The sequence below is a fragment of the Podarcis tiliguerta genome (genome assembly GCF_965153285.1).
Source record: "Podarcis tiliguerta genome assembly, chromosome: 14".
NCBI lineage: Eukaryota > Metazoa > Chordata > Lepidosauria > Squamata > Lacertidae > Podarcis > Podarcis tiliguerta.
Window position 1 is genome coordinate 39,605,549 of NC_139547.1, and position 25,151 is coordinate 39,630,699.

The 25,151-nt window shown below is 48.7% G+C and overlaps 1 protein-coding gene across 1 annotated transcript in view; it reads left to right on the top strand.

The window, feature by feature from the left end:
- Positions 1 to 2,153: 2,153 nt before the first annotated feature.
- XYLT1 (xylosyltransferase 1) overlaps positions 2,154 to 25,151 on the top strand; it is a 162,614-nt gene continuing 139,616 nt past the window's right edge. The window contains exon 1 of the mRNA XM_083413406.1: positions 2,154 to 3,189. Within this exon, the coding sequence (XP_083269532.1) occupies positions 2,872 to 3,189 (318 nt within the window). The 5' untranslated portion in view covers positions 2,154 to 2,871. The remainder of the gene's footprint in view (positions 3,190 to 25,151) is intronic.

Consider the following 25,151-nt stretch of genomic DNA (forward strand, 5'->3'; position numbering starts at 1 on the left):
GATGAAACCCTGGAGAGTTGATGCCAACCAGCATAGACAATAGTAGATGGACCAATGACCTCCCTCAGTATTAGGGAGTGTTCTAGGTTCTTAAATGCAGCAAGTGGCTGAGAAGGCACACTCTGTACTACCAGAGAACAGGATGGTATCAGCTCAGCAGAGTTTATCTCTCCCAGACCTTTACTCCAAAAACGCAGTTGAGAATCTGGCCCACTAACTTCTTAATTAAGAAGCAAAGTACCAATTAATTGTGAGGCTGTTGCTATGCGGGTGCCACATCACAAGAAAGGAGAGCAGATAAGGGGGGCACTTTGACTGTGCAATGAAAAACATGGAAGATAATATTTATTTGGTTCAGCTGAAAAGAAGTGTCACAAAACCTCAGCGCTTGAGGAAATAATAAAGGACAAAAAAGCTAATTGTCTTGAGTAGATTTTTGCAGGTTTCTAGAGCTGCGGCTGCAATTGTAAGGCTGCTTTTAAGCAGGGAATTATTTTCACCTATCACAAACCTCTCTGCGTGGCATTCCAAGCGGCATGTTATTATTATTATTTTAAAAACTGAAATCTTTATATCCATTTGTTAGTAATAACCCACCTGACAGCTTTTATCAGCACAAGCTCTAACAGACAAAAGGCTGTGCATTTGCAGGAAACTAACAAGAAAAAGTTGTTCAGGTTTTGCTGAATAATTTAAGTATGATCAGTAGTAGTAATAATATTTTGCTCCAGTTATAGAATCTTAGGATCACAGAGCTGTAAAGTTGGAAGGGATCCCCAGTGGTGTCATCTAGTCCAATCCCCTGCATTGCAGGAATCACACCTAATAACAGGTAGGGGATGGCACGTACACTGACATTTGAAATACTTAGTCAGGCAATGAGTTGTGTGGTGGCTTTTGGGTGTCCCCTCTGTTGAGCACTCCCCATGATGTTTTTGAACAAAGCTGCACGGAGCTTGGTTGGTGGCAGCTATATATTGAGCATTCATTCTGATTTGTTTGCAGGGAGGTTAGATGATGGTGATGCACCAGGCATTATCCCACACTTTCCAGTGCATTTCCCTCCCACTTTCTTTATCACAAAAGTCTTGATTTTTGGAAGGAAGCGGGTTTCATTGCACAAGAGCTCTGAATCAACTCTAATTGCGCAACCTGAGCCTGCTATTTATAGTAAAATAAGTGCTAGCGCTCACTTACAGATTCAGCTAACTTCAGTGAGGATTAGCCCTAAACAACTTAGGCCCACAGCACCTTAAGGACTGTCTGCTTCCTGATGCTCCACATCAGTCACTGAGATCTTCGGATGAAACACCTTTGATTGCCCTTGAGCAGGCATAGGCAAACTTGGCCTGCCAGTTGTTTTGGGACTACAACTCCCACCACCCCTAGCTAACAGGACCAGTGGTCAGGGATGATGGGAGGTGTAGTTCGAAAACATCTGGAGGGCCGAGTTTACCTATGCCTGCCCTTGAGGTTTGGCCAGCCTTTAGTATGGCAGCCCTTGCGCTGTGGAACTCCATCAACAGAAGTTCAGATGGTGTGCTTTATGCTTTCTGTTTAAATGGCTACTGTTCAAATAGGCCTTTGGAATGTGATTTGTTTTTATCGATGTTATTGTAGTATTATGTTGTCATGTTGCACACCGCCTTGGTATGTGTGTGTGAGTTGCAACATCCTTATCAAAAGGGTTTTTTTTTTTCAAAGCTCCGCTTAAATGCAATCGACTTGTTTTCAGCAGGACTTACTCGCCAGCAGGTGCACAGTGGCGGAGCTCCATGCTCCGGCACCGGGGGAGAAGAGCAGGCGGGGGCGGGTCGCCCAGCCCGGGCGGGGGGCAGCCGCGATGGAACCCCACCGGGATCGCGCAGCCGGGGGCGGTGTGCTCCCCCCGCCCCCTCTTCCTCCGCCAGTGCAGGTGCATGCATAGGAATGCAGCCTTACAGACCCGCTGAAGCCCGCAATCTTAGGCGCAGTGTTCCCCCAAACTGTGGCTGCGTACACACACCATCCATACATGCCTGCAAAAATCTGGGAACTGTAGTTCCCCCTCCACGGAGCAACAATTCCCAGCACCCTGAACGAACTGCAACCCCCGGGATTCCGCGGAAGGGCGGGGATGCGCTTGGGCTGAGCGACGTCTGTGCACGCAGCAATTGCTGCGAGGCCAGAACAACGCGCGGGCGCGCTCCCCCCTTCACACGCCGACTCGCGTGCCTTTAAGAGCGCGGCGTGCTCTCCGGGCAAGAGCTCGGCACGCGGAGCAGCTCTCGCTCGGCCCAGAGGCTCCCAAACCGGGAATCACACCTGCTATAATAGTCGCGGATTGAGCCGCCCTTAAAGGCACAGCTGGAAAGGGGTGGCCGGGGACGCGGGCGCACGGCAGCTAAGCCGGGCGCCCCTCTCGGTTGCGAGCCGTGCCAAGGCGCAGCCGGAGAGAGACGCCCCCACCCCCTGCCTGTCCAAAGCCCCCAGACCAGCTTCTCCTCCTCCTGAAACAAGGCGCCGCTCGCTCGCTCGGCTGCGCCGCCGCCGGCTCCTCCCCACCGTCTCCTTTGCGCGCACGCCCCTCGCCGGCCAAGCCCCTCTCCTCCCCTCGGCTCGTCTGGAGCGAGCGAGCGCGGGGCTGCCTCGCCTGCCTGCCTGGCTGCCGGAGGGCCGGGCCTCCTCGGCTCCTCTCGCCTGCCTGCCTGCTCTCCGCCTCCTCGGCCGCCTCCGCCTCCTCCTCCTGCTGCTGACGTCTCGTCCGTCTGAAAAACTCCAGGCGGCGGCGGCGGATGCGGCGCTTCTGAGTGGCTCAGCGAGCAGCAGCAGCAGCAGCAATCCCGAGCAGCAGCAGCAGCAGCAGCCGCCGCCGCTGCCTCCGCCGCGAAGATGGTGGTGGTGGCCGCGTCGCCTTCGCCGTCCTCGTCCGCGGCCGCTTCGTGCGCCCGCCGCCTGGCCCGCCGCTCGCGCTCGGCGCTCGTCTTGGCGCTCACCGTGCTGCTCGTGCAGACGCTGGTCGTGTGGAATTTCAGCAGCCTGGACTCCGGCGAGGAGGAGCAGCAGCGCCCGCCGCAGGGCAGCAGCAGCCGCAGCGCCAGCCGCCGCCGAGAGAAGCGCGACCTGGAGAGCAGCAACCCTGGCCACGACGGGCACCGCGCGCACCAGCACCGCAAGGGACCCGGCGCCTTCCGCGCCAAGGCGGCGATGGTAAGGGGCGCCTTCCCTCAGCTCGCGGGGGAGGAGGAGGTGAGGAGCGGGGAGAGTGAGGCTAGGAAACGCAGCGGCTTCCCCCACCCCCCTTCCCTCCAAAGATGCTCTGAAGGGCAAGCCCTGGAGGGCGCCGCCGGTAGCCCTGGAGAAGACGCCGTGGCCGCCTTTGCGCGCCTTTGCGCCCAAGACGCCTTGGCGCGCGTCTTACCCGTCTGGCGGCGCACTTCTTCGGAAGGCAGCCTCCGCTTCGAAGGGACTTATTGCGGGGTTAGGGGGCGCGGGGTGGTGGGTTAACCCCTTCCCGCCTGCCAGCTGCGTCTTTCCTTCTCTTATCTCCCTCTCCCCGCCTCCTCTCTCGTACTCCCCGCGTGGCGATCTCGTCTATCGGACTGTGTTGGGTTTCTATGATGGATGTCCCTTGGGGGGAAACAGTGTTGTTGAATTGGGCTCCTTGGGAATTTTGCACAAAGTGGACTTTAAAAACAAACAAGCACGCGCGACATACAGCCCACCAAGCCTGATCTAATGCGTTTTGGCTCCGATGTGAGTCCCGCTGAGGGCAGAGCCGCACCATGCAATATATGGGCTTGCTCAAGAGTAAATAGGGATTTCCACCGTGGCAGGGCTTGCTGGAGGAGCATGCCTCTATGCGCTTGGTGGGACTTGGGAGGAAACATTCTTAAGATTTGGGGCTGTCATTCTGAGACCTTGGGCACCTTTTGGGGTTTACCTTTAAGTGGAAGAAGGATGGGGTACTGATGGTGAAGGGAGAAGTCCCTTAAAAAAAAAGACTTTAAGGTGGCCAATTCAGAGAAAAAGTAGTAAGATGATTCATGACAAGATATGTGTGGTATTTTCCCCCTTTCCATGCTCGATCATGATGTTTGGTGTCTTGCTCAAAGAATAGTCAGGAGAAGTCCTGGGAGTCCTCTTTGCACTCTACAGTTCTTAGATGGAGCGGGTTGTCTCGCAGTGTCTTCTTCTTCATCTTTGCCAAGTAAGACTGCCTTCTATGAACACAGTCTTAACGATGTGTCCATAAGTGACTGCAGAGTCCAATTCTGGATCCACACATCCTTCTTGCAGTGTGTGCCATGGATGTAGAGGTGTCTTAGGGTTGAGGCATCAGGCAAGGGATGGATGGCTTCCACATGCCAGCTTGTTCTGCACTTGGTTCAGTTCACACATGCAGGTGTACCACAGCATCCACAGGATTACAGTGGTACCTCGGATTACATACGCTTCAGGTTACAGACTCCGCTAACCCAGAAATAGTGCTTCAGGTTAAGAACTTTGCTTCAGGATGAGAACAGAAATTGTGCTCCAGCGGCACGGCAGCAGCACGAGGCCCCATTAGCTAAAATGGTGCTTCAGGTTAAGAACAGTTTCAGGTTAAGTACGGACCTCCGGAACGAATTAAGTACTTAACCTGAGGTACCACTGTACGTTGTTCTCATGAAAATGCCATCACATATCATCTACCCCCTATTATATCCAGGTTTGCTGTTTCTGGGTTGTTGTTGTTTTTTTAATAAAAAAAGCTTTCTGGATTTTCTGTTGAAATTATAACTCTGGATTAAATATGGGCTGGAAGGATCTATTTATGAGAACCATGTCATTTGGGCTTAGGGAAAGTGCCCCGAGGACCTGTAGAAATATGTGTCTCTCTTTTATTAACTTGAGTGTATCCTGGTTTTAAATCTGCATTCTAGGTGAGGATGCGTGAACCAGTCAATTTCAGTTTATCGTTTTTCCCTGTCTTAAGCTTGATTCTCCACATTCCCACAACTTGTGACAGAGTTCATCAGCATTTTAGTTCGAATTTCTCCAATATACGCATGGCTGTATTCAATTTTACCTAATATATACATTTTTGCAAAGCAGTTCCCCCTAACTATAATGCATTCCTTTACATTACTTTCACCTGCTATATGTGTTTAGTATATGGATCTTTGTACATATAGGTTGTCTGGAGAGCTGCACTGCCAGATTCAGAGAAGGGCAAATTTCGAAGTTCGGCAGTGTCTTAATTTTGCTTATTGTTTCAGAAAGTGAAAGATCAGTAAGTTCGCCTTTGAGTGTGAACTGAATTGAATTGCTCTCCAGTCCTTAGCCAGGGGCAGGTAGCCAGGGTTTTCTTCCAGACACGGAGGAGTTTCTGAAAGTTGGATCTGGGTGCTAAAGGGAAGAAAAAGAAGAAAGGACTTGAAGCACACAATTTGGAAGTCTCTTCCAGCTTGCGATGTGCTGGTGTGGTGCATGTACTCCTACACCCTGTCAGTGGCGTAGCGTGGGTTGTCAGCACCCGGGGCAAGGCAAGTAATTTGCGCCCCCTAACCCTAACCCCCAGATGTTGCACCCGGTGCGGCCGCCCCCCCCCCGCACCCCCCACGCTACGCCACTGCACCCTGTGGCATTTTCTCAAGCCGGGGTGGCTCACCCTGGCCATAGAGCAAACTTTTCTGGGACCCCACTGATTTTAGCAGAGTTGGCAAAAAGGCAAAAGTCAGACTCAGTGCTGGGGTCGGTGGAGAGATTTAAACCTCTCTGCAGAGCCCAGAAATGGATCTCTGCCTGCCACCCCAGACATCGGATCAATCATTTGATGAGCAGGGAAGGCTGACCGAAGGAGGTAGCTCTGTGCATGTGTGCATATGCAACAGTGTTTGATGGGCACGACTCCTCTTTGAGCGCACTTGCCCCTGCTATGTGCCTTGCCCAGGCTCACCATCCCTGACGTAGGAGTCAATTCCTAGAGGCCAAGGGCCCTTTGCCCCCCCCCCCAGTATTTGAGGTCCTGGACCCCCCCCCCCAAGTTGAAGGGCATTGCCACTCAAGTGGTGTGCGTGTGCCGTGTCATATGATCAATTATGTGGAGCGAGGCTGACTTGGCTCCTTCTCCAATATTTTCTTCAATACCCTAGGCTTTGGGTGGCAGGTGCAAGCCACATTTTAATCAAAGGAGTTGTTCAGTTCCCCATATGTTTTAAATATGTGCTTTCTGGATTTTCAGTCTCGGAAGTGTTGAGCCAAGGCTTGGGTCCAGAACCTCCCTTTGAAGGCTTGGACTGAGTCTTGGAGCATGCTGAAATCCTAAATTGGATGCCTCTGACCCTGTGCTGAGTTAGTGCCATTGTCTTACCTGCGCGAGTAACACTGCCACCTCTTGTGCAGCTACGCCAAGAGCTTGTAGAGCAAACCAATAAAATTTGAGACAGAATCTTTCGAAACCGTAGGCTTGGTCTTTGCCCCTCTCGAAAGTGACCCAGTGCTTCAGCGGCATTTTCCTTCGTCTGGCTGGCCTTGCTTTCGACAAGCCTACCTGAGTCGACGTTTCCACAGCACTGCTTTGTAAAGAACTCCTCAGTCCGGAGGTTTGAACCTCTTCCACCAACGCTCAACACAGCTGTAATTTTAAAAAGTGTCTGCCTTCATATTCAAGAAAGGTAGCCAGCATAACTCCTTTGTTGGCGGAGACTGCATGTCTGCCTCACGAGGATGCTGCAGTTTCATCCTGCGTTTAGTTGGTGAGTTGAGCTAGGAGGTGACCACTAAAGACCCTTCCCATTCTAGCTTCTAGAAGATCCCATCTGCCTCACTGTGGTGGCACTTTTATGACTTAAATTCTAAGCAACCCCCCTTAACTCTAGCTCAGTCTGTTTGGATTCTCTAACTGGGGAAACTCCCTCCAAGTCAACCTTTTCTTGGAGGGGGGCAGTGCTGAGGTGTTCATTGGGTTAAGAAAGGCATTCAACACATTCTCAGAGGCGTCCTTTTTCACGTTGTTAAAGACGTTGTTAAAGAGGTCCAGAAAGATCTACAGTACCCCCAAAAAAACCCATTAAAAATCCCCCACTGTGTCTTGTGATCACAATATTTCCTTGAAGGAAATCTTGTAGATCCAATGAATTAACTCTACCTGGCGTGCCTGATTTAGATCAACAACAGCACATTCCTCCTCTCCTTAAAATTACCCCAATAGTTCCCCTAGGAAGGACAGAACAGCCATATTTTGGAATGCAAATATTTTTGTAGTCAGATAGAAAGTTTTGTGCATTTTTTATTTTAAGGGCAGCTGCCTTAAATCATTTGAAGTTGCCCTCTGTCCTGGCTTTGGGGTTTCACAGCTGAGCTGTAGCAAAAGCATCCTAGTTCTGGATCTCTCAGAAGGCCGTTTTTTAAACTTTCAAAGCTGCCGTGAGCTGTGTCACACCAGTGCGAGTTAACTTCCCTACTAAGCATTAATCTCGCTTTTTAAAACACACTCTTTTCCTTGTGCCCTTTGGCAGTTTGCTCAGCTGTTTCGGGTGTGGGAGCCCCTGGCTATCACCCACAATTCTTCCCTTTGGCTATCAACTGATAAGGGGAAGGGGAGCAAGAAGAGAAATGTCCCAGAGGCCTTTGGCACATCAGCAGTTTCCCCAACTACCTTAAAGGCACAGGCTCCTCCCGGATCTCCACTGCATTTCTCTTCCATCTCCCTTCTTGCGTTTGCGACCTCGCCCGCCCTCTTCTCACTGGAGCCCTCTAGCCTTGGAGCTCAACTTTTCCCCACTCTTTTGAGCCCAGAGGAAAGAGGAGAACAGAAGCCCTAAGTGACCTTTGTTTTCCTTTTGGAGGGTTTGCTGTGCTATACCCACCTGAGGAATTTCGTTCCCTGAAGCAACCAAACTATCCGCAGGGGACCTAGTTATGAAACAGCAGAGGGGAAAGTGCTCTAACTGGGTTCTCTATTATTAGAAGCCCTCTTAGGGGACTCAATTATTTTGAAATGCATCACTTGCTGAGTCATCGAAATCTCCCCCCAAAGTTGAGGGGCATTTTCCTTCGCTGCTGGGATATTTGCATTGGGGATATATATATATATATATAAAATCTTCTCTCTGTGTATAATATTGCAAAGCAAAGCATGGTGCTGAGCAGTCCCTGAACAGGTAGATCAAGAAGAAGGACTTGCGATGCTGATGAAATGGGCAGCAATGTTGCAAGGAATGCATGTGGTGTTGAAAATATTGCCCCCTCACACATATTTTAAAAAATGAACATTACGGGTTGATTTCAGGCGAGTTCTTTCCAGAGCACACCCACTGAAATGAAGGGACGCAAGTTAGTCCTGCCCATTAATTCCAGTGGGTGTACTCTGCATGGAAAACAACTTTGTATCTCTCCTGCTAGAACAGGCCGGGAGATGTTTGTTTTACTTACCTCTTAAGGTAAGTAAACCTTAGCATTATCTTCTCCTGAAGATATCCTGCAAGGCAGGCAAGGATTAGATCAGAGGTTTCCTGTGTGGTGTAGTGGTTAAGAGCGGTAGTCTTGTAATCTGGGGAACTGGGTTCGCGTCTCCGCTCCTCCACATGCAGCTGCTGGGTGACCTTGGGCTAGTCACACTTCTTTGAAGTCTCTCAGCCCCACTCACCTCACAGAGTGTTTGTTGTGGGGGAGGAAGGGAAAGGAGAACGTTAGCCGCTATGAGACTCCTTAAAGGGAGTGAAAGGCGGGATATCAAATCCAAACTCCTCCTCTTCTTCTTCTTCTTCTTCTTCTTCTTCTTCTTCTTCTAAATGGACTACCTTCCCAGGTTGTTGACAAGCCCCACCTGCCCTTCACGTCCCTCTACAGCTCATGCAGAAAACACCTTCTTGACCATTGGACCCACTATTGGTCTCATTCTCTCAATCTGCCATAGCCTGTCTTCACATGCAGGGGGAGTCCCTAACTCACCAAGGGTTTGATACCCATTGGCTACCCTCACCTGGTTTAGCCGGCCAATCAAAGCAGCTGCTGTCACATGCTGACAGCTTCTGGGAGCCACAGGTGAGAGCTGAGTGCAGGGTGGGGACCAAAGGTGGGCAAACCACCCTCAAAGGAGCACGATGTGTCCCCTCACCAGTGGTACTCCCCCTCCTGAAATGCCCCCATACACCCCCTGGTTGATATTACCTGTTTACTAAAAGGATTCATATGCCACTTTTCATTCAGGGTATCAAAGTTGTGTACAGCATGATTTAAACAATGAAATATAATTAAAACTACATCAAATGATATATCAAACAAGGGGCATGTCTCTTGACGACACTCCTTTTTCAGGAAGCCTTTTCAAGCGGAGGTTTTTATCCTTGTCAGTCTCTTGTATCGGATTCGAAATTGCTTTTATTGTTGATGGTTTTTATCCTTAATTGCTCTGAGATGCTTTTATGGGAAGTGATTCATAAAATAAATAAATAAAAGTAAAAATAAGCATACAGTCCTCATACGGTAGGCACGAACGAGTGAGCGGGTGATCAATGGTCTTTAATTCACTCAAGCGTTTGCAGTCCAGTTGCCAACAAGAAACCACCAGTGAAGGTGTCCGCTGGATTTCTGAGGGGAGACTATTCCACAAAACAGGCACCCCTACAGAGAAACACCCTACTCCTGGTTGGTGCCAGGTGGGTCAGAGCAGGCTGTGGTGCCACACACGGGGGGTTCTTTATTTGGGAGATGGTGGGCCCAGGTCCTTATCTTCCCCCACCCCTCACAGGCCAAGTTTGACTGTTGGTTGGGGCCACAGCCCTGTCAGTCACCTGATGCCACTGTGATGTCATCAACCCATTTTTTTGCATAGGGCTGTAAATGGAAGGCACAGTCAGCTGATCACTGGGCCTTCTGCTATGATCAGCTGATTGCCAGGACTTGCGAAGTGATGGGCATAGGACGGCCAACCAGCTGATCGTTGGGTTTCTGCAAAGTCCTATTGGCCCAGCCACTTCTTTCCCTGCACCTAATGCCCTATGGCAACAGACGTGGGCCTGGTGGGTATGACTTGGCCACAGCGACCTTGCAGGCCACACAGAGAGCCCTGGCAGGTTGAATTAGACCTGATGCTTTATGTTCAGCCTTTTACCACCAAGGCAAGGGTAGCCAACAAGGTGCCCTCCAGATGCAGGTGGACTTGCAACTCCCATCAGCCTCAACTAGCGCAACCAATGGCTGGGATTGACTGGAGTTGTAGTCCAGCAGCATTCAAGACACCACATGTTGATCTTCCCCTTTCTCATTTTTTCCTCACTTTCAGCCCTATGAGGTAGATTGTACACACACACAGAGAGAGAGAGAGAGAGAGAGAGACCCTTGAAAACCCAGTGAGCTATTTATGGCTGAGAAGTAATTTGAAGCCAGGACGTCTGGCCTGATATGACTTCGCTATTGCACCTTCCTGGCTTTTGGAGACTGAAGGACTGTCATGAAACAGGAAACTGGACTTTGCCATTCATGACATCACAGTTTGTTAGCACTGGCACAACACAAGTGGTTGTAATAAGAATGACGAAACGCACCGGAGGCAACGAAATCATTTGACGATGGGATATTTTGGACCTGGGGGTCGAAGGAAAAGGAAACTTTTCTCCCTGCCCCCCCCCCCCCCGTTAGCACTGAGGGAAATCTTATTACAAAGCTTTCCGTTAACCAGGCTCTGCTTAATAAAACAAACAAATCTCTTCAGCCTCTGAGCTAATGTATGCATTATTTAAGAACACTGTTAAAAGGCGGCAGCCTAAATGGATGGGCTACTGTGTCAGTTGTCTCATTAAGTCTCTCTCTCTTAGGCTTTCTCTTTTTTTAATTTGGCTTTTTACGGCCCACCTAAGATTTGAGACAGATTATAAACCACTTGGTTCATATTCACAGCATCTCTGATTGGTGGGCAAGTCGTGCGCTATTCCCAAATGCCGGATCTTTCAGAAGCGCTCTGCTGTGAGCTTTGGCAAGTTAACGGAATGCAAAGGAACAGAGGAAACTGCCCGGTCCTGAATCAAACCATTGGGCCATCTAACTCAATATTGTCTACACTGACTGGCAGCAGCTCTCTGGGGTTTCTGGCAGGGGACGTTCCCAGCCCTACCGGGAGATGATGGGTTTTGAACCGGGGATCTTTCTATTTATTTTCTCCAAGGAGCACAAGATGGTACACATAGTTCTCCTCCTTGTTTAATCCCCACAACAGCCCTGTGAGGTAGGTAAGGCTGAGAGGCAATGATGGGCCTTCATGACCAAGTGGGGATTTGAACCCTAGTCCAACACACTAACCACTACACACCACACTTGTTCACTCAGCACCCTGAAACTGCACTGTGGAACAACCAGAGGCTTTGGATCATGATAGATGCTTTGTTCTCACCCCCCCCCCCTTTTAATATTAAGGTTTCATTGTCCATCAGTTTTTCCCACCCACCCCCCCAAAAAATTTCCATATCACTCTGCAGTTGTTCTTATTTGAAATTAAAGCCTATTCATTTTTCTGCTGTAACAAGAGAGGACCAGCTGTTGTACACAAGAAATCTATGCCTGGTGTGCAAATCCCACCAAGTGTTGAAATTAACAGTATGAAATAACCCATACGGTTACCTGGTTTGTATCTTTTCCTGAAAATACTTTTCTCATCCTTAATTTTGTGTGTGTTCCGAAGATGCAACGTTCCGTGTAGATATTTCCAAAACCTCATGTTGATGCTGGATGACTCGAGGGGAGAGGAGCATGAGCTGGGGTATAATTTGCAAATGTTGTTCAGAGCGTGTGGCTTGCAATCCTCCTGATTCTTCTCTGCAAAGCTGGAGTAAATTTTGCTCCTGGCAGAGTCAGTAGGGCCTGTTGCTATCCAGAACATAGGAAGCTGCCTTGCACTGAGTCAAACCACTGGTCCACCTAGTTCTATCTTGTCCACACCAGGGACATTTCTGGCAGTACCTGGAGATGTTAGGGGTTGAACCCAGACCTCCTGCATGCAAATCAGATACCCTACCACTAAGGGACGCGGGTGGCGCTGTGGGTTAAAGCCTCAGCACCTAGGACTTGCCGATCGAAAGGTCGGTGGTTCGAATCCCCGCGTCGGGGTGCGCTCCCATCGTTCGGTCCCAGCGCCTGCCAACCTAGCAGTTCGAAAGCACCCTCGGGTGCAAGTAGATAAATAGGGACCGCTCACTAGCGGGAAGGTAAACGGCGTTCCGTGTGCTGCGCTGGCTCGCCAGATGCAGCCTGTCATACTGGCCACGTGACCCGGAAGTGTCTTCGGACAGCGCTGGCTCCCGGCCTTTAGAGTGAGATGAGCGCACAACCCTAGAGTCTGGCAAGACTGGCCCGTACGGGCAGGGGTACCTTTACCTTTACCACTGAGCTACAGGCCTCCCACTTTTTACCCAGCTACAACTGCACAGCTAAGGTTTTCCTTGGGGTTTACCTTCTGCTCTTTAATTCAATTGTCCCATGTTTCGTTAGCTTGCAGCCAGGCTTGAGGTGACATTAACTGCACCGTCTCATTTAACTTGTCCTTTACAAAACAAGCAAACAAAAAACGCAGGTAGCACCAACTGTGTATGTGACTGGTAACAATTATTAGAATCGCTGCAGACAGGGAGGAGGAACTTATCCGTTTCCTCTTCTGGTGCTTTTCTGACGCTTCCATTGGCATCGGGGAGAAATCCCCTGTGGGTACTTACACGGGATTTCCCCCAAGGCAAATAAAAATCTTCTGAAGAGGGACTTTCCGCTGGACTGTAGCAAGGGAGGAAAGCATCAGAGAAGTTCCTCCTCCAGGCTTGCTGCAATCCCAGTAATTAACTACCCTCCCAAAACAATGGATGTTGCTTGCATTAAACACAGTAGCGCCTGGTGTCCATTGAGACAGGGCAGAAGGCAGAGAAAAAGAAAAGTAGCTCTCTGCCCGCCTCCCCAAACAATCTGGTACCATCCAGATGTTTTGGAGTACCATTCCCCATAGACAATGGTCAGGGATGATGGGAATTGTAGTCCAGACCATCTGGAGGGCACCAGGTTTGGGGAAGACTGCCCATGATGATGTCAAAGGCTGTAAACCAGATCTTTTAGTGGCTGTAAGTGTGCATGTCTCTGTTATAGACTGTGGGGCTGTTCTGTTTGGTGGGTTGTTGTTGTTAACACCAGCTGAGGATTCTGGCTTTAAAAAGCATAATTACTGTTGCTGTAATAATGGCATCAAACAAGCAATTATTTTTTTGTGTGTGTTTTAAATTTTGCATTGCAGAGCACAATTTCCTCCTTGGATCAGTGCAAACATTTTTATACGTTGTGCTCCACAATAGGCCAATAACAACACAGAAAATTTATTCACATTTGTCATCTGGCTGTGCCATTTCTTGGTGTTAGAATAACGGGTTGCTGCCCCCAGGGAGTTGCCATGCCGAATTAGAAAAAGCCTATCCAGTGTCAATGATACTCAAAAGACCTGCACATAGGAATGGAAGAATTTCCCTTTTTCCCCAGCATGGAGAAGGATGGGGAGAAAACTGGGGCCGGCTGGCTAAGACTGTCATGAGTAGTGTTAGAAGCTGAGGTTTGAAAGCTAGGAGCTAAATGGCACCTTAAACCTAGGTTATGGGCACAACAATGGAATGTCTAGGCGTGCTTTTCTTAAAACAAGAATTCAAAGCTGAAAATGAATGAAGGCACCTAAAATATTATGTTCATTTTTCGCATGGTCTAGTCCTTCCCCCGGGACGCGGGCAGCACTGTGGTCTAAACCACTGAGCCTCTTGGGCTTGCTGATCAGGAGGTTGGCAGTTCGAATTCCCGTGATGGGGTGAGCTTCTGTTGCTCGGTCCCCGCTCCTGCCAACCTAGCAGTTCAAATGCACCCCAAAAAGTGCAAGTAGATAAATAGGTACCACTCTGGCGGGAAGGTAAACAGTGTTTCCGTGCACTGCTCTGGTTTGCCAGAAGCAGCTTAGTCATGCTGGGCACATGACCCAGAAAAACTGTCTGCAGACAAATGCCGGCCTGTAAAGCGAGATGAGCACCGCAACCCCAGAGTTGTTTGCAACTAGACAACTGTCAGGGGTCCTTTACCTTTACCTTTTTTAGTCCTTCCCCACCCACCCCCCTGATATTCTTAAGTGGCTCTCTTCTCCAGTCTACTCCAGAGAGTAACTGGAAGTGGGAAGGCAGAAAAAGGTCCTCCTTTCCTTCCACTCTGCAGTTTTAATCTGAAATCTTAGGTGCAGGACTGTGCCCAGAGCTCAGAAACTGCTCGCACTAATGAAATTCCTGTCGCAAAACACGCCTAGAACAATCGGAGTTTCGAACACTGGTCATGAGCTTTGATGCCACCTTCTATTTGTTTCCCTGCCAGTCAAAAACTGCACCAAATGGACCAATGGTCTATCTTAGTACAAGGCAGCTTCCTGTGATAAATATGGAGCGCTGGCAAGAGTGATTTCCTCTTCCTTCAGCAGCCGACTGGGTGGGGAGTGACAGACAGAGAGGAGGAAGGATGGTTCCGTCCACCACTGACACATGACCGTAGATAGGACAGGTGTGGCCAATGTCCCCAACTTTTGGCCTAGGCCTTGGAACTCTTTCCCCCATATAATATCACTTTATATGTTCCAAAATTGTCTTTTCTCGCTGGGAGGCAAGCAAAACTTGAGGTGTAGCATGCAGAATCCAGAGTGTACCATGGAGGGTTACCAACTTTTTTAGGCTGGTGGGAACATTCAGAATTCTGAGAGAGTTTTGTGGATGCCATTCACAAAATGGCTGCCATGGTGCATGGTGCTTCACAAACTGGATTGGCGGGGCATGGCAAAAACACAGAATGGATATTTCGTGAGATCTTTTGTGGGTGCCATAGGACACACTGGAGGAAACTCATTGGCAACACCTGGGGTAACAAAATGGGGGAGTAATAACAAGATGGAACTGGAAGAATATTCTCATTGCTAGTTTCAACCCTACCATTCCAGGAACATCACGTGCATCTGGATTTAAGTATGTCAGTTGCCTCCTAAAAGAAAAGGGCCTCCAACTCAAACAGTCTGGAAGGTCCAGAATCCCACTGATGCCTAGAGAACACACAGCCCTTGGAAGGTTGACCCAGTTCTAATCCGACCCTTGGGATGAAATAGATTCTCCACCCCTGCTCTAAACTTAACAAGTGTTTATACCTGCATAGCTTTCTGGTCATGCACTGTTTGCCGAAGAGGGATTCGGCTTAAAGTTTCCTCGCGGACTGTAGCCATAACTCATGAGTGCTGCAAGCATGTTTATATTCAATCCATAACTGGGAGAGTACTCTCTTTGCTTACCACCGTAAATGGTGAGGCTCGAGGAGTTGTGTTCCCGATTTCTGCACCGCATAGCTGTTGTTTCTCGTGCTGAGCAAAAACGGAAGGTTACTGTGGGACACTTGTCATCTGCCCTCTTATTTTGAGAGTCGATTTGGGAATTCTTCAGAGGTCTGAACTGATTATACCATACATACAATTGGCCTCTTTTTCTTTCTTTCCCTATTTTTTTATTTTTTGGGTGGGAGTAATAATGGGTTGAAATGCCATAGTCAGTTATTTCGGGAGACTTTAATAAAATGACTTGGCAAAGAGCAGAAGGCTTCATTGAATATTTACAACAGCCTGGCTGAGGTTTTCTCCTTCAGGTTTTGGGGTGGAGCAGGTTTAGCTGTTTTCACATTATTGTTGTATCTGTGGTCTATTATGTTTGGGTTGTGTTCTGGTGAATGGGGCCTTTATTAAATAAATTGGCTGAAAGGAGTGGAGGGATGACACTGCAGAGTCCTGTGATCCCTGGGTTGTGAATAGTTGTTAAATGTCAAATTGCATCTAATCTTTTCTCATAAGATGCAGTTCATTTCAGCTGCGTCTTCCTACCACTATTATTCTTTTGATAAAGGCTAATTATACATTTGGTATAAATAGTCCGATCTTCAGAAGAATCATTTAAGTGTGTCTGTATGTGGCAGGGTGGACATTACCCCTGATGCCAGAATTTAATTTTGAGTAGGGATCAGTGAGCATCCTTGACCTTGTCCCAAAGGGTTGAGATCTCCAGAGCATTTTGAGATCATCCTTGGTAGAGGAAACTGCCTTATACCAAGGATCAGGCTATTGGTTTATCTAGCTCACTAACTGATGTGATGGGCACTGGTTCTCTACGGTTTCAGACAGGTAGTCTCTCCCAGTCCTACCTGGAGATCCTGGGGATTGAACCTGGAACCTTGTGCATTCAAAGTAGATGCTCTATGACTGAGCTAAGAACTGCCCAGCAAGGGACTCACTGGTATATTTCATGCAGAATGGGTTCTCAAAAACCTAGCTTGGAGCAGAGGCAAAGGTTTAGCTACTCCCGGTCTCTGGAGGAGTGGGCTGCCTTTTATCTTTGGGAACCAGACACCAAGTCCAAGCATCTCCCTACCACACTCATCAAAGAGGAGGCTGTTGTCTGCCAGGATTGGGAGGACAATTCCCATCAGCCCCAGCAAGCATGGCCAATGGCTGGGGTAGATGGGAGCTGTAGTTCAGTAACATCTGGAGAGCTAAAGGTGCCCTATCCCTGATATAATCCAATCCGCTGATCAGTGCAGGAAATCCAGGGTTAGAAGATCTCAAACAAGCCTCTGTTTTGAAGACATATGATGCCCATATGCTGCTTCCAGGATCTGGGTCCCGCCTGCCTCTTGATGAGTGAAATCTGCCAATTTCAGTTTCTTTCTCTTTCTCATTTCCTCACTCTTTAACTTAAATTCTCCAGTTCATTTCTGCATCAATCCGTGAATATTTTTTAAAATGAAAATTGACCCGCATTTTACTGCCACATTTTACTCCTAATATACACATTTTTGCAAAGGGATTTCCTCCAATGGAACACATGTTGGAGTGTTATTTTCACTGATGTATGTGGGTTTCTTTGTAATAAGTTTTTATACTGATGTATGTGTTTTAATGCACACTTTACCCTAATATAGGCACTTAATGTGCCCTTTACCTGGTTGGAGAACTGAGCTGCAAAATCCAGCTGAATTTCAGAGGGTGGTTGCATTTCAGTTTGCACTAGGTAGGTTCAGCTACCATGGGAATAGATAATTTCTCCTCCATCCTTACCTCTGAATACCTGTCATGGGGGGAGACAATGGGAGAGGGATCTTCATTCGTTTATTCGTTCTTCCATTTATATCCCACCTTTTCTCCAAGGAGCTCAAGGTGGCATAAACAGTTCTCCCCCTTTCATTTTATCATCACAACAACCCTGTGAGGTAGGTTAGGCTGAGAGACTGCAACTGGCCCAAAGTCAACCGGTGGAGCTTTGTGGTTGAGTGAGGATCGGAACCCTGGCTCTCCCAGGTCCTGGTCTGACTCCCTAAGTACCACACCACACCATGAGCAGGGCATGAGTGCTTCCCAGAGACATCTGGCTGGCCACTGCAGAGAACAGGATGCTGGTCTGGAAAAAGGCATTTTTTCTGGTTCAGAAAGGCTCTTCTCATGTTCATCCCTTGGCAAGGGCAAGCCCAACCACTTCTGCAGGTAATTGACTCCGTTGTTGAATTGTTCTTACCATCAAGAGGTTTCTCGCTAACGTTCATTTAAAATATCCTTGACCACTTGGATTTCCATGGCTCTTTTCTTTTGTGGTATTCGGAGCTGACTTTCAAACCACCCTAATGCAACAATGCCATGGCCCTCAATGGCATAGTAAGAGCCGTTCTGGCGTGGTGGTTAGACTGGGGAAACATGGGTTCGTATCCCCATTTAGGCTGCATACACAGCACACCTTTGAAGCATGCCCTCCCCTCCCCCCAAGAATCATGGGAACTGTAGTTTGTTAAGGGTGCTGGGAATTGTAGCTGGACTAGATGACTCTTGGGATCCCTTCCAACAATTCTAGGACACTATAAGTTATTTCATCAGACACACAGAAGTATATCTCACCTGTGCTCTGGGCGCTTGGTATAATCTCAAGAATGCCATCACAATTATTAGTCACTATATTTTTCAATCTTAATGAGCCTTAAAAGAAAACAAAAAACCCACACTAGAATTTCCACCTTGCCAAGACTGCTAGGGGTAGCAGCAAAAGATGCTTCAGTGTCATGCAGAGGCAGCCAACATGTTGCCCTCCAGATATTGCAAGACTATAATTCCCATAATCCCTTACCATGGTTGTGCTGTCTGGGGCTGATGGGAGTTGCAGTTCAACGACATACAGAGGGCCTTTCATTGACTACCTTTGGCATAAAGGTACCACAGCAAAGATGGGAAAGCTTTTACAGCCCCAGGGCTACCTTCCCTTCGGGGGCCGCATGGCAGTGGTGGGTGGGGCCAGATGAAAAAGTGGATGGAACAGAGGATGCACATTCTCATCTGTGCACGGTTTCTACAAGCTCAAACCCACTTGTGTCCTCCATCAGAATTCAGGGGCACATTCCAACCAGGCAAACAGAGAGTGTGAAGGAGGGCCAGTGAGGGCTGTGGCCTGGGGAGAGTTCCGAGAGCCATTCAGAGAGACATGGAGGGCCACATTCAGTCTCCAGGGCCCTTGGCTGCTCACCGCGGTACAATAGCTTTTGCTGTCCGCACATTGGCATATCACAAAACTTCCATGTCCTGCAGCCCTGGCGCTAAGCTCAATTGAGGCAAAATGCCAAGATGGTTTGCAATCTGAAGTACTGCATGGCTACAAGGTATTATTCTCCTGGTGCCCACACTAACAGCTTTGCTGGCTTCATTTACACAAGAACTTCCTGAACAAGCATCCAGCTGCTATCAGGAGGCAGCTCCTTGAAGCAGAAAAGCAACATGGTTGAGGGCTTGTTATTACAACAGTAGCCGAGACCCACTTCAGCACGAGAGTCCCATTAGCAAGGTGTGTACCACGTCCAGACAGTTGGCAACCAACAACTTGGAAGGAGCAACAGGGGAAAAAGGGGAGGCAGACTGTAAATTTTGAGAGGATCAACAAGGTTCTCCAGGTGTGTGGTGGGCAATGTTGAAGTGCAGGAACTCATTGTGACAGCCCTTAGAGCCACGCTTCCAAAGAGAGTCGAAAAATGCAGGCAGTTCTCCTGCACTCATTCACATATATGTATCACACACACAACACACACACACACACAGCAGTATGTAGCAGCAACAGTCCGTAGCGCAATGCCCAAACCCTATGCATAGTTTACTCCAATGCTATGACTCCAGTCCTATGCAAAGTTGCCCAGGAGTAAGCTCCCTTGAACTCAGTAGTGCTTAATTCTGACTGCATAGGTTCAGCTTGTAACACTGAGGTTTAACAAAGATATTCAGCCAGCTGAAACACAACTTTTAGTATTTAATAAGAGGTGCAAGCAACCTTGCAGGGAAGTGTAGGAACACCATCGGGAAAAACGAAAGAAGTACCCAGCCTCTATTTGATTCCCTGCCCCCATTCTCTGACTTCCTCTGCGGTAGTCTGCCACAAGCAATAGCAAAATCAGAAAGTCTTGTCACCACCTTTGCTTGCCAGGCTAAGAATGGCAGACGATGCCATCACTCCTCTCCCCCCCCCCCAACCCCCTTCTGGAGCTGTTCTCTCCCTCTACTACGCAACCAACAATGATGTTATCAGCCTCTACTCCACTTGTAAGAACTGTGTTGTTTTTAATTTTTCATGTTCTTATTGTGTGGTTTGTCTTCTTTTTACTGTTATAAATAACTTTGATACATTTTTGCAATATTTTTAATAAATAAATAAATATAATTCCGGTGCTCAATTTTTAAAATCAGTTTTACTTTATACACTACCTTTCCTTGGAATAGTTCAAAGCAGAGGACCTGGTTCTCCACTCACCCTCTTTAACTGCTCAGCAACTCATTAGAGGTAGGGTATCTGTGTGTGTCTGGCCCAAGGTTTCCCTCTCAAGGAATCCCAGGAGCTATAGGGTGTTGGGAATTGTAACTCTATGAGAGAGAAACTACACTTCCCAGGAGTTGCACTACCTGTATCCAAAAAGCTTTTTACAAATATGGAGCCTTGCTTAAGCACCACTGACTTATGTTTAACAGGACTTACTCTCAAGGAGGTTCATGTGTAGTAATGCAGCCTAACAAACCTACTGAAGTCCACAATTTTAGGCACTCACTTCCTCCAAATATCGCACCACTGATTTCAAGCCCATTCTGCATCTCAGGCCTAGAGACGCGGGTGGCGCTGTGGGTTAAACCACAGAGCCAAGGACTTGCCGATCAGAAGGTTGGCGGTTCGAATCCCCGCGATGGGGTGAGCTCCCATTGCTCGGTCCCTGCTCCTGCCAACCTAGCAGTTCGAAAGCACGTCAAAGTGCAAGTAGATAAATAGGTACTGCTCTGGCGGGAAGGTAAACAGTGTTTCCGTGCGCTGCTCTGGTTCGCCAGAAGCGGCTTAGTCATGCTGTCCACATGGCCCAGAAGCTGTACGCCGGCTCCCTCGGCCAATAAAGCGAGATGAGCGCTGCAACCCCAGAGTCGGTCACGACTGGACCTAATGGTCAGGGATCCCTTTAGCTTTACCTTTACCTACATCTCAGGAATTCTGGGAAATGTACTGTGCTGGACTTGATGGGCCTTTGAGATTGATCCAACAGAGCTTTGCTGAGTTCTTCTTAATTGCTTTCACTTCGCTCATTCCTGCTAGCGCTGGGAAGAAACTAACCACCACCCCCGCTTTAGCATTGTGGTTGAACAAGGAATCAGGTTTTTGTAATGGAACAAACCATGGTGATAAGCTAGGGCTTGTCCTTGGCTCGCCAACCATGGTTTGTTTGAGTTCAGGGGTGGTGGTTTGTTTCCTCCCCGGGCTAGCAGGGTTGAGGGAAGCAGGGGCAATGAACTCATGCATGATAAGCTGTGGTTTATGGCCTATTGTGTCATGTGGGTGTGGCCTTTGAAGTGTTGTTGAAGCTATTCTAGAACAATAGCCCAAAATCAAACTATACTGCGGCATATTGTGCTGAACACAGCCACAGTAGATCTGCTAAGTCTTCAAGGTGCTGACAAGGCTCTGTAGCGTCATACCAGAATATGTCTGTCTGGAGCCGCTTGACCTCAAGCTGTTTGTGTGAAGGATCAAAGAAGCCAGTCAGTTCTTCAGCTAAAGTGTGATTTTTAACAGATGTTTTGGTATCCTGGTTCTCAGATGTCCTCAGGCTCCCTTTAGCATGTGGATGCATGGCTAAGGGTTGCCCAGGTCATAGAAGCTTATGAACTGCCTTTGATCATGCTAGATTTATTGGCTGACCCGACTCGCTACTCTGACTGGCAGTAGCTAACCTGTGGTCTCCAGCCGATGTCTTGCAGATGTTGTTCTCATCACTTGATGGGACCTTTGGCGTGCACAGCACATACTCCACCACTCGGCCTCTCCCACAGGTCGACTTTGACATTGGAGCAACCAAGCCAAAAGCTGAGACTCCATTATTTCTGGGATGTGGGATCAGCTTAGCAAATGGATTGGGCAGGCAGAGATGGTCACAGGTCGAATAGAACCTTCAAGAGTGAACACAACCCATATATAACTCTGGTGCAAAGGCCTATCCATCAAGGCAATGTGGTGGCCATGAGCACAATAGTACTCTTGAGGCCTTCCCCAGGCACCCATGAGGCCTCTGAGCCTCTCCACTCAGCTGTCTCTGAGGACATGAGGTAGTGAGGGAGGTTTCACCCTGACATCTCACGGGGTCAGGCCACCACCAGGGCCCAGCACCCTGAAGGAGGAACAAGCTGCATTGGCTCTGGCGCTTCGCGTCTCATTCCTCTCTCGATTTGAGGGCCAGGGAGCGATGGTGCCTTTCCCCAGCCTATACTTCTGTTGATGCAGCCTAGAATAGCATTAGCTTTTTCTTTTGCTGCTGCTGCTGCTGCTGCATCACACTGTTGACTCATGTTAAGCTTGTGGCCCACTAAGCCCTTAGATCCTTTCTCCTTTTACCGCTAGTAAGCCACAGATTCTGGCAACTGCTAGCATGGAGGAGGAGGAATGTGGTCCTCTAGGTACTGCTGGATGGCATCTCCCATCATCCCATGGAGCACATTGGCTGAGTCTGATAGGAGTTGGGAGGTTCCACCAACATCTGGAGCCACCCAGAGTGGCTGGGGCAACCCAGTTGGATGGGTGGGGTAAAAATATCATCATCATCATCATCTGGAGGGTAACAGCTCCCCCATTCCTGTGCTACAGAGGAAAGCTATAGATCCTCTTAACCCAGCTAACAAGTTTCTGTTGAAATAAAAGCTGAAACTCCAGTCTGACCCATCCCCACCAGTATGGTGCAAGTGATCACATAGGTGTTGGTGGATGTGGTTTCTGATGCAATCTGTTGCTGTCAGGCAAGAAGCAAGGCTGATTTGACTTCTCTTTTCTGTGACCAGAATAATACTGTAATAATAAAAATTCTACGGATGTGGTAGGGGAGGGAAATCCTCTTTACCTCAACCAGGAAGACTCAAAAGCACTTTTGTTTTGTCAGTTTTTTGCGGGGGTGGGCGGGCTGTGTTAACAACTTACTTCTACACACCCTTTTCTTGGGAGTAAGCCCCACAGGTTTCAGTGGGGCAGTGGCTTTCAACCAGTCCAGATCCAAGACTCACCTCTGACTCCCAAGCTGCGACATGGGACTCACTTTCACATTTCTGCATTTGAATTCTGCTTAATAGGGTTAATAATACTCGTTATTTGATCCTAAAAGGGCAGACAATAGGCAGTGTGTTACGCGGGTGGCGCTGTGGGTTAAACCACAGAGCCTAGGACTTGCCAATCAGAAGGTCAGCGGTTCGAATCCCCATGACAGGGTGAGCTCCTGTTGCTCGGTCCCTGGTCCTGCCAACCTAGGAGTTTGAAAGCATGTCAGAGTGCAAGTACCGTATTTTTCATCCCATAGGACGCTCCGTCCCATAGGACGCACCTAGTTTTTTGGGGGGGAAATCAAGGAAAATTTTAGCAGGCTGCTATCCGCAGCATGGGGAGCCCTGCGGGGAACTCCTGGAGGGCTCCCCATGCTGCAGATGTCTGTCCGGCACGCGGGGCGCTCTGCTTCAGGGCGCCCCGCCCGCTGGGTGGCAGGCTGCTATCAGCAGCGTGGGGAGCCCTGCAGGGAACTCCTGCAGGGCTGCCTAGGCTGCGGATGTGTTCCCGAAGCGCCAGGCTCTCTGCTTTCAGTGCGCCCGACGCTCCGGGAAGCAGGCTGCTATCCACAGCCTAGACATCCCTGCGGGACCTCCCACAGGGCTGCCTAGGCTGCGGGTGTCTTCCTGAAGTCTGGAGAGCGAGAGGGGTCGGTGCGCACCGACCCCTCTCGCTCTCCAAGCTTCAGTGAAAGCCTGCATTCGCCCCATAGGACGCACCCAGATTTCCCCTTCATTTTTGGTGGGGAAAAAGTGCGTCCTATAGGGCGAAAAATACGGTAGATAAATAGGTACTGCTCCAATGGGAAGGTAAACGGCGTTTGCGTGCGCTGCTCTGGTTCTCCAGAAGCGACTTAGTCATGGACACATGACCTGGAAGCTGTCTGCGGACAAACGCCGGCTCCCTCAGCCAATAAAGCGAGATGAGCACCGCAATCCCAGAGTTGTTCGCAACTGGACTTAACTGTCAGGGGTCCCTTTACCTTTACCTTTACCTCAGGGTTACTACTAAATGAAAACTAGTTCTGCAAAGTGGCAAGAGAAAGCTGTGAGCCTGTGGTTAACCACAAATACGTATCTTGTTTAAAAGAATGGTTCATCCCATTCAGCACTCGTGGAAATTGATAAAATGAGCTTCTAATCACAATAGCATGCCCTAGTCCAGACACACATATAGTTTTGCTCTGGTCTGGTCAGCCTAAGCTGGAATCCAGCATAGTGGCCTCAGCTTTCCTGCAGCCCACCTGGTATGGCCTCGTGATCTACCGGTGGTACCTGACCAGTGTTAGAAACTCGGACATATAAGCTAGGTGCCAAATGGCCCCTTAAACCAGGGTTGTGGTCGCCAAAAATGCCTAGTTGCCATTTTGGGGCCAGACAGCTCGAAAATCGTATTTTTCAATACAACTTTTTGGTTCCGGAAATTCGTTCTGATTGTGCAGAGAAAAAATAATGGATAGAATTCTATAGGATGTGTGCTAATGTGTGAAAACTGTCAAGATCCAAGGATCCCCAGGCATGAAGCTCCAGATGGTGGAGAAGTCAGCTGCCATCCTGGCGCCTGGGCATCTTCACTTGGTCACAAGTGGCCGATAGCCAGGTGCAAAATATTCCTGGCACCTGAATTTCAAACACTGGTCCCAACCCACTGCTTGAAGACCTGTGCAGTGGGATATACTTCTGAGGAAGCAGGCATAGGATCATGCTTTAGACCTCTTTCAGCAGAAAGAAATAGTGGTTGTATGGTCTTGAAAGGCTAAAAGATCGGTTTATTGCATCAGTTTTTGTGGTTTGGAGTCACACACCCAGGGCGAAATAAAGCCTTCATGCATGCCATGAAGCGGACTTCAGTCTTATGATCAAATTATCTTTCTGTTTTGTTTTGAAACTTTCCTTTTGCTTGAAAATGTCCTCAGCTGTTACTGTTGCAGTATGTGTTTTGGTTTTCTTTTGTATGTTTTGTACACTACTTGCTTTTGTCTGAGCTTTTCAATGCTCTTGTATGCCTGCCTGTGATGTGCGCACACGCCTTAAGAGATGGTTTAAGGAAAGGGGGGGGGGGGCAAAGGCTTCAGCCAGAAGTCTGGTGTTGGCCACAAGCCTGCTGTGCTCTTATTTATTGAAGAGCGAGAGTTAGCCAGCCACTTTTAACATTTTTGATTAAAAGAGTAAATACATACACACATATCTGTAAAAAATTAAATAAATTCAGAACATGCAGTGTTCAAAATTAGCCAGGCGCCCTGCGCATTTTGTGACTGGCAGGGGTCCAATTGAGACCATGTGAGATCTCTGGATACCAGGTTGGCGACTGACATCTCCACCTGGCTGGCCCCTCCAGCTTTCTTAAGCAGTTAAGCAGAAGAGCTTGCGTATTGCATGTATATTCCACCTTTTCCTCCAAGGAGTACATAGTTCACCCTTCCCTTCACAGTTAATGCTTACAATGACCATGTTAGGTAAATTAAGAGAGTGTGATTGGCCCAAGGTCATCCAGTGAGCTAAATGGGTAGGGGTTTGAACCCTGATC